This window comes from Eurypyga helias, unplaced genomic scaffold (assembly GCF_000690775.1).
Source record: "Eurypyga helias isolate BGI_N326 unplaced genomic scaffold, ASM69077v1 scaffold29279, whole genome shotgun sequence".
In the NCBI taxonomy this organism is placed as follows: domain Eukaryota; kingdom Metazoa; phylum Chordata; class Aves; order Eurypygiformes; family Eurypygidae; genus Eurypyga; species Eurypyga helias.
The window spans coordinates 15656-25888 of NW_010273141.1; the positions used below are offsets into that span (position 1 = coordinate 15656).

General features: G+C 37.5%; 1 protein-coding gene across 1 annotated transcript in view; it reads right to left on the reverse strand.

The window, feature by feature from the left end:
- The window catches only part of MBTPS2 (membrane-bound transcription factor peptidase, site 2), a gene marked incomplete at its 5' end in the record, with an annotated part of 13419 nt that extends 4534 nt beyond the window's left edge, over positions 1–8885 (reverse strand). The window contains 4 exons of the mRNA XM_010159383.1: positions 2951–3146; positions 5105–5199; positions 7643–7823; positions 8767–8885. Of these exons, the coding sequence (XP_010157685.1) occupies positions 2951–3146; positions 5105–5199; positions 7643–7823; positions 8767–8885 (591 nt within the window). The remainder of the gene's footprint in view (positions 1–2950; positions 3147–5104; positions 5200–7642; positions 7824–8766) is intronic.
- Positions 8886–10233: the final 1348 nt, after the last annotated feature.

Here is a 10233-nt window from a genome sequence, read left to right on the forward strand (position 1 = left end):
TACTGGTGCAGTTTGGGGGAAATTATCTTCTAGGCAAGACCCATCTTCTTTTAATGAAGGAAATCTTGCAGTTTTTGATCCCTGGTGGGTGATGCAGATACAGTGAGATACAGATTCAGGGAGACAGATGATCTTCCCCCAGGCAGTGTGAATTCCAAATGTGAATGTTAGTCACCACTTTTTTCCCAACCAAGAAGAGACAGAGTTTTTTTCTCTGGAGAATAAAAAAAACCCACACAAAACGAAGAGGAAATGCTGCAAAGTTGCATGGCAATAATGACAAGGCCCTTCATTTCACCTTACGCATGATCTGTCCAACACTGGGAGGGCCTCTAGAGCATAACTGGCTTGCAATAAAAAAAGTCTAGAAGTGTTGAGTAATACCACATGAATTAAATCCAGAGTTTGAATTTATATTGGATTACATTCTCAATTAATTAATTGATGTACATCAATGTGTACATCCTAAACAACACGCATTCCTAATCATCCCTTCTGTTTTAATTTTGGCCAGATCTCCAGCACTGTAAGCTCATTTAGGAGTATGATTCTCTACAGCTTTTATGATACCAGAAATAAGAGCAATATATAGCATCCATATCAACAAAAAATATTTTTTCTAGGATATTTTACTCTGACCAAGCAGAAACACTTTATAGAAGTAAGCTGTATAGCTTATTTCTTGTAAACAGCTAATATGGACATAAATTTTAAAAAATACTGTATCTGGAAGCCAGCTTCAAATTAGAAGTTGAACTAATTACTGCTTCTCCATAAATCAGGACCTTCATGACAACAATAGAAGCCTAAATAGAAAATAAAATGTCCATAATCTTAGAATGATTTCCAAACATTACTTTAGTGACATTACTCCAGGAAGTAAAGTCCTAGTACATACTAGTGCAACTCCCACATCAGGTTGTGTGTTAAATGTGGCACTACTCTAAAAACTAATGTTTCCTGCAGACAGAAAGATCACAGAAAAGAACAAGGCATTTCATTAGAACATATTCCTGTCTCAAAAGTCACCCAGTAGAGGAAGAAATTATTTTCCTCTCTTAACTGTAAGAGAATCATTACTGCATTCTAATCAGTCACATTTGGAAAAAAATTCAAACCTGTTGGCCCCAAGCCAGCATTGTACAGTGCAAAGTCAAGCCTGAAATGTTCAGAAGCTGTTTCTTTGGAATGCATGGAACTCTATGATGGTAGAGTAGGCTACCTGCTGCCCAAGCCAGGATGCTGTAATTGTAGCTCTGGTGTTTTTCTGGGGAGCATAGGCTGCATTTGCAGCCAAGTTTGTAATAAAGTCAAGCTTTTAGCTTTCAAATTAGCACATTCAATGTGCAATTCCCAGAGTACAGTAAATCATAGAATGGTTTGGGTTTGAAGGAACCTTAAAGACTATCTAGTTCCAACCCTCCTGCCATGGGCAGGGACACCTTCCACTAGACCAGGTTGCTCAAAGTGAAGGCTGCAATCACGTTAGAAGATATTCCTGTAAACACAGTGTAAATTGTATTTTCACACAGCACCTTCTTAAAGTAGAACGATCTCTTTAGATGCAATAAAATTATTTTCTGACCTCTGAAAGACTGACAGGTTCAATTGTTTTGCAGAATTACTGTTCAGTAGGAAACACTGACTAAAACTCCATTGCTCCAACATACTGGAAAAGAGAACAATATTAATTGTTCTGAAGTACCTACAGTTTGTATTGTTAGAGTCCAAGAAAAGGAACCTAAAATAATTATCAAACTTTTATTCTTGAATTTTGTTTCTGCGTTTGGAATAGATGTCATCAAATATAGAAGTGTGTATTGGTATCACACAGGTGAACAATGTTTTTCCTCCTAAATGGCAAGAGGGCAGAAATAGTAAGTGAAGAGATCAAGTTCTGGGCTTAAATGAGGGTGTAGTGTAAACTAGCATAAATAAATAATTTTTCACACAGTATCGAAATATGACCAGCACAGAGAGGTAAAGACTGACAGACTAAATAAAAATATGTTTAGGCAAGAACGTTAATCTTAATGCTAATCTACACTACCAGATTTCACCACTGTTTCTAAAGCTCTTTTGTACCTAATTTCAGAGCTTATTTAGAGAAGCCCAATGCCTTGCTAAGGACGTAATTCAAGATGTCTGAAGTAAAATACCCAAGAGGTACAGCTGACTCTGAGGAAGAGGCAAGTTCCTCACAGGAAGGGATAGCAATTTAACACTTCAGATTTTTTAAGCCCATCTGAAGCCAATTTTCACCATGCCACTCAAACTACTAAGTAGGGATGCAGATAATTCAGTTCATTCTTTCCATACTTGCTCCAAGAGCAGAATTACTTTTTACTTTATACCTAGCTCAAGGTTATAAGCTTGCCTAAAGGAGAACCGTACTCCATTTCACATTAAGGAAATAATAAACTTTTTGTTATTCAGTTTAGGGCACACCAATAACTGAAAAAATAACCAGGAAAAACTGTGTTGTGATTGTACTTGTGGCTCAGTAGTCATGGGAATACTGAGATACTTGGCTATGAGGTGTGATTTAAGCAGTCATGCTAAAATTTCCGGCAAGGTGTTAGAACAAGATGCCCTAGATATTTTACAATAGCAATCTGAGAAGTTTATGTGTTAGGAAAATGCAGGTGCCTGGTTCCCACAACTAACCTGAGTGAGTTCTGTTATAGAAATAGCCCCCTCCTTCTTTTCTGAAAAAAACCCAACTATCTCATACCGCATATGGTTTCTATTACCTTCGTAACTCATTGCACTGTGCACATTTCATTTTAGGCCTGAGTAGTCCATGTGTCTCCACTGGCTGTAACAAGAAATGGATTCTGCATTAAACAAGTTAACTGACAAGTGTGCCAAGACCTTGTTCAGGCAGCCAGGCAAAGTAATCCATATTAGAAATCTTTTCTGTTAAACCGTTTTAATAAATAATACCAACCTGTGTACTGAAGATGCATGGGGTGTCCTACATACAGCATGTCAATATGGGGCGGATGTTTTACCCTGATTAGCCTTGTTTGGTTCTCTAAAGAAGGAGTCACACAAAAGCTTGGAACAGAGTCCTTCCGGCAGTCCATGTTGGTTCGACAAACTTTGCTGGCCTCAATAACTTTTCGTGCTGGCAGACAGGCATACTGCAAAGGGCATTTAAAATTATTATTAAATTTAAAGTTATTTTCCAACAGATCAAAGAAATGTACTGTATCTTCCTTTTTAAGGCAAAGGCAGTTCCTCACTGTTATACCACCAGCCCATGAAGAGCTGAAATCTGACTTTTGGGGTTATTTTGTCAAATCCTGCAAAACCTCTACCTCTCATTCCATTTTTGGTGGAATGCGGAAAAGAGGGTGTGCACGTGTACCAAAATAAAAGCTAACTATTTTTAAAAAGGTACACATGTGGACAACAAAAATCAAGGCATCTAAACATGTGTCAGTGATTTCTCGTGAACAAAGCCTGCATCAACGTACTAGTGACTTACCTGCTTAAGAAGTTTCGGTCGTCATTGATCTAAAACCTCATTTGGCTGAACAAAACCTTAGATTCAGCAAACAAACCAACAAACCTACCAGCTGTGTGGTAGCTAAGAAGCCACTCTCAACCAACATGAACACAGGACTTAATGCAGTGCTGTGTCCCAAATCCTACCTGTAACACTCTCACTCTGAAAAGGGAAAAGTCTGAAAGACCAGATCTTTCTTGCTTCCCACAGGCCACAGAGAGTACAGCAGAAAAGAACAGGAAATTGTTTTTCCCCCTCATGTCTCTCGTAAAAGCTCAGTGATAATTTTCCTTTTGTTCTTAAACACAAGGAAAGTTCTTCATGTACTGTTTGCCGTAGGAAAAAAAAAAGGAAGGATTTTCTTGCTTCTTAGCCTGACAGATAAAGACTCCCCACAGATGCATGACTGTTAGACATTCTCCATTAACCTCAATACAAGCTCTTTCTATTCTAATGAGGGGGAGAGGGCACACTTTCAAATACTGCTGCATAGCGCTGCACAGACTACTTAAGATAATTGTTCAAAAACTCACAGCCAATCTAAGGACACTTGAAGGTCACAGGCTTCTGGATGCTTTCATGACTTCTCTGTTCCTAAGAAGCAGCTATGAGCTTCAGAATGTCAAAGCTCAGTGGGGTAGTGATTTATGAAATCTTGCTGAACTCCAGGATGTTACCAGCCACTGCCATATTTCAAATGAACTGCTGGTCTGTGCTCAATTCTTAGTGGTTACATACCACAAAAACACCCTGGAGTGGGAAGTTTACCACTGCAGAAACTGCAAACGTAGCAGCTGTAGGAACAGACTTAATTCCATTTCTTTAGGTATTTCTCACTAGAGGTCAGAACAATAACAAACTGGTATGTGTAGAAAAGTTGACACAGTTGGTACTTGTGCACTTTTTCTTGTAAAGAGAGCCGTTAGAAATACAGTTAGAAAATGGTTAGAAATACCCTCATGCTCAATAGGGATCACCTATTTTAACAAAGATTTCTGTATTTTGAAAATAGCAAGTCAAAATCCTATTCAGAAACTTTCTATGTTTCCATGTGTTACAAGAAAAACAACACGGTGAAAAAGGAATCAAACAGAGGCCCTGATTTTGAGAAACTGGGCAATCTCTAGGGCCTTCTCTTGCATGTTTTTTTAGTTTAACCTAGTGAACAGCACTGCTGGCTTCAGACAAAATACCTGAACACATAGCCCCGTGCTTTGCTTTGCCTGTAATACTCAGCACCTTTAAAGACTGAAGCACCAAAACAAGCAGCTTCACCTTGTCTCAAAAGCTGTTTTTTCTCACTAATACTGTGAGCCAAGGGTGAAAATGGGTGAGATGTCTTTCTGCCTAAAGGAATGAAAAGTCTAAGATATTTTCTGATTCTTCCAGACTACCTGATGGATCGTGGGAAAATTCTTAAATAATACTTTGGTTTTTTAAGCTGTAAATGAGGAGAACAACATACACATACACCTTCATTACAAACTGTAGGGATTCTTAAGCACTTGAGTACGCTGCATGAATGTTTGTAAATATTACTAATTTAAATAATTTCAGATTTACTAAACAGAGTTAGTTTAAGTAACTTACCAGGTGGCTGTCCAAGTTATTGCTGTATGAAAAGCAAATGTCTGTGAGGCTGTTGTTACTACAACATTCAACTGTGCCATCGAGTCTTCTATAGACTAAAGAACATAGGCATAGGGCAAATGATCAATATTATAATAACTTCCTGGAAAGAAATTAGTCTCTTAACAAAGTAAAACAATTGTTTTGTAGCCTTCCAGAATGACAGTGATTCACACAGCCTAGCTGTGGTTCAGTCACAACTAAATATAAGCTTTACTATTTATGTGTGTGAATGTCACCTGATTTCAACCATGTCACACAGGGATTTTTCCGTCTCCTTGAGGTACTGGGGATTTACCCCTGCAATGTTCTGAGCATTATGAATTGTAAAATACTTTTATCCACTGCTCCCAACTTGCATTGAGGTTTGGTATAGAAATTTGTTACCTGCTACTGTACTGATGTCACTGCCTGGCTATAGAAATGACAGGACTCAAAATGTCCTCCTCAAAAGGTGATAGCCTTTACAAGATTCAGGTTTTGAAAGCTTTCCAAGCCTTGAGGGCTGCAGAAGTGAATAAATGATGTTTCAAACCATGACCTAACTAGTCTGGTACAGAATCTTTGTATGGACGTTCCTTAAATGAATTAAACCTAACACTCTAAAGAAATGGTCACTGTAAGAATCTGTGTCTCAGCAAAACTGCAGTACCTGCCTTAGGTACATCAAGCCTGCGATACTGGTTGCTGATTTATCACTGCATAACCTGCAGTCCACTAACACGGAGCCTTATGCCTGGGGCTTACAGGTGCAAGCACTGTACCACACAGTCCTTTTTTCGAGTACGCTGAGGCTAAGCAACCACATACAATTCTGAATAGTGAATGACCACGAAATTAGTTTCCTTAAAAACTACACTGAAAACACTTTTTTTTTTAAAATAATAATTTCAAGAAGGTCCTTGGGGCACTGTTTTCTGTCTAACTTCATACTCAAATAGCTTACTCTCCATTTGTTTTATGGTCAAGTAGATAGGGTCCATTTGCTAGATACATTTTTATTGATATCCTGTATTTATGTCAAGTTGTGAACTGTCAAGATTTTGACAAATGACAGCTGCTAGAGACCAAACAGAGCTCATTTAATTTCTGAGGAATATTTCTCACTGCTGGAGGCTTATGGCTCCGAAAATGCAGACAGACTGGTCTGATCAGAATGCAGCAATGGGAAGATGAGCTGCTAACACAATACAGCAACCAAGCTTGGAAGCAATATTGAGTCTCTAGCATTAAGCTTCCAGTATTTCAACTGAAATAGGACTGGTTTGGTTGCAGACTATGCAGTTTTATTACTCATGACTCTGAAAATGCACTTCAGAGAACAGCAGAATCTACCTACAGCACCTAAGAATTGTTTTTTTCACTTGCCGTCCCAGTCCAGCTGCACACATGTGCCAAAGTTGTTCACTTCTTCAGAAGGATAATCCAAACTGTTGGGTTTCTAAAAGCGTGAGGATCTCACGCGTAATATGTTCATTTCCAGTTTAAATATTTATCTTAGTTCTAGCTGTAAGATTACTTTCCTTACATACTAAAAAAAAAATTAATTACCTTTTCAATCTCACAAGAGCACTATAATGCATTAAAAAACATGGGTAGTCGAGCTGCCTGACCTCTTGCTTACTTCCAGTATGCTAGAAAAGTGCAGTGACAATTTTAAAGCTCCAAATAGCACCACACAGGTTTTGCTCAGCGGCAGCCCCTTACCTTTGGAATTCAGTCGCCATGGATGCTTGCATGAAACAAATTCTAGAGAGCTTTAGGGCATGTCACAAGACATTCAGCCAATTTAACTTGACTGTTATTTTTTGTTCTACTTAATTTTTGTTTATTGTTCTAGTTTAGTTCAGTTCACATTTTTTTGTTTCTCAGGGATAAGCCCTTACAGCAGCAAGCATGCTAATGTATAAATGAAAGCAGAAGGAAATACACTGACTTCTAGAAGCAATATGTGCAATCCAGACAAAACTAAATTTATGGGCAATAACATGGTGAGGTTGGGGCAGCAAATGAAACATAAAACCCGTATAGCGAGACACATCAGAAGTAGCCGCCATAATAAAGCACATCATTGGGTTAAGCCATACAATTTGTAATGTCATGCTGATCAAAGCAGTCAGGTAATGTGTGGAATTCACCACTGCAGAAGATCACTGTGTTGATCCATATAACTGAATTAAAAATAGAGGACATAATTGTATTACTGCTAATAACCAAGCCATGCAATATCCTGAAGAGGCAAATTTGATTATTCAGATCATACAGGGTATTTGTATAGGATGACTGGCAGACTAGAGAAATTCTTCTATTTTCTGTCTACCTCTTTCTCACTTTCAGATTTCTCAGAAATTAATGGCATATTGGTCACTGCTAAAGACAGGACAGCAGACTTGACTTACGAGGAATCTGTCCCCATCAACAAATCTTAAATTCAAAATAGTCTTTACGACATGATACAATGACACTATAAAATAATGGAGAGAGTGCCTAAAGCCATACCTCTAGTTGGAAAGTTTAACTGCTGTAGGGTAGCTGCACTTATACAATAGCCAACCTGGGACTTCTCTGAAATGTCTCCCATACACGAATTCCAGTCTTCCACACTATAAACTGGACAGTCTTGTAAGTTAGTGACAAGGTCTCCTACAAAGAGACCTCTTGGTCCATTGGCAGGAGAATCCTGAGAAGAAACAGTGAACTTGGTCATGCTGTTATAGTTAAAACTATAAGGATTTGTTTCTGGCGAAGAGCCATGAAATCTTTAGGTTAAGACACTATTTCCAGGGAAACAGAAAATCTCAGGCTTCACTAGAACTGATTATTTCAACTTATCCTAGAGCATTACAACAACATCATCCTCTACAAATAATAACTTATTTAATGCAAAGAAAAATAAAAGTGCAAGTCTCCAAGTGTTCTGGGGAACTTCTTCAGATTTAAGTATCTTCATACAAGTTAATAAGCTGTGGGTTTTTTCTAACATTTTAAGTTCAAGAAGCTTACATTAATACCCTGAATCTTTCAACAAAGCAGGGTGTACCTATACTTTTGCAGGCATGAAGCATAATAAATGTCACTCTCCTCCTGAGTTATACCGGTTCATTTTTAGAGCCAAGAAAGACTGAATCCTTTCAGCTCTACAACAGTGCTGTACTTGATTAGGTCAGAAAAAAAAATCAGTCCTTTCCAGAAACTCAGCAGTCTATCTCTACTTTGCTTCCAGCTGACCAAACAAGCAAGGAAATCAGCTCACAATAATCTTTACCATTAAAAACAGATAGCAATAACCAGAGTGATAATGCAGTTTCCAGTAGATTTACTTGGTGACAATATTGAAAGGCAGTTAAAAAAACACCCCCGAATTAAGCCTGCAAACTCATCTCAAATGTTTAAACAGGTTTTATAGTATGCTGGATAGTCTATAATTATTCATGCCATGTTCTTTCATTTACTAAACACTACGGAATATGAGACTGAGAAGGAACTCTAACCAGACAAAAAGTGCAATGTATTCGATTCTGCAGGGTGCTGCACTGACAAAATTTGATTGTGGTAAGAAGAGACAGAGGTACATTCTAGGTTACAAAGCATACAATATGAAAACAGTAAAGGTCTTTTCCTACCTCTGTGACTTCAGTGACAAGTGCCCCAACACCCGTGTAATAGAAAGGGAAGAGAATGGCTGGCAGCAGAAACAGCACAATGAAACTTGCAACACCAAGAACAAAATTATGCCACACTCCTAAAAAGAAGGAAAAATAACCATGCTTGTAAATAAACACTAATATCAAAAAGGTATTCTTGAAATGCAAGATTCTACACTCACCTCCTAATTAACTTACTTGAAATAATTGCTGTAAGAATGGATGAAAAGTTAATTTGTGAATCATAGAATCTTTTCTTTTAGAATCATAGAATCTTTTATGTTGGAAAAGAACTTCAAGACCATCAAATCCAACCAAGTGAACACTAGCATGAAGGAAGGATATGTATATTACTTCACAAACTTAAGATTCGAAGATGCCACTTTGTAGGGGACTTTTAGAGAAACTTCTGAATCCCAGAGAATTATACTATCAGAAAAGACAGGGAAGGGGTAAATCCATTTTTAGGGTGTCATTCTACCACACTGATATTTCATCACGTAACACTATTTTTCTAAGTATGTGGTGGGCAGAGTATCCAGAAGAAAAACTGGGCTTTTGAACTGATTGTTAAACTACAGTTACTATCTACAGAGTTGTCATCAAATATAGATATTAAAAAAAATCGTGGAATGAAACCTTCTAGCACAATAAACTGTTGAATTTAAGAATCTTAATAAATGGGCTTATATGCGAACAAATACTGTTCGTCCAAGTCAGCAATATCTCTGAAATTTATTTCAATTCAGTATTTTTCATGGTTATCTCCACTTATTATGTAATTATGTAATAATTACATGTATATGTGCCGAACAAGTTTGGAAAACTATTTGAAAAAAGGCTCCTTTTACAAGAAAATCTGGATGTAAAACCACATCAAGAACTAAATTGTGCAATCAGCATTTCCTGACAAATTTTGGGCAACATATTTGCAGTTACAATCTTGATGGTATGCTGTTCTCCACATGAACCACTCCGCAAGAAATGAACCTCTATCATAAGACACACTTGGCTTCCTTCAACATCCAATACAATACAAATTTTCTCATTTAATTTGTGTTCGTGGACAAATATTTTGTATGACCATTGCAGGAAAACTTTTCAATGATGAAGACTCCTTATTCCTTCTTACAGTGCTTCATCTTGTTAAGAGGGTTTGATTCAATTCTGTATTTATAGTGCAGTTATAGGACAGGTACTGAAGTAAATATACGTCAAAACATATTTAACTTATCTTTCTTGCACTGTATCTAACACAGGAAATCATAATATGTAACAGACAATCCCCTGGCTATGTCCACATTTCACCTGGTCTTTTGTTTTTCTAATGCTGCAGAAATGAGACACATTTTTGGAGTACTTTAACTAAGGGGTTGTTGCCCCTTCCACTAGTAGATGCTTCTTAAAGTGATTTATATATATAAAATATATATAAATCTCTAAGTA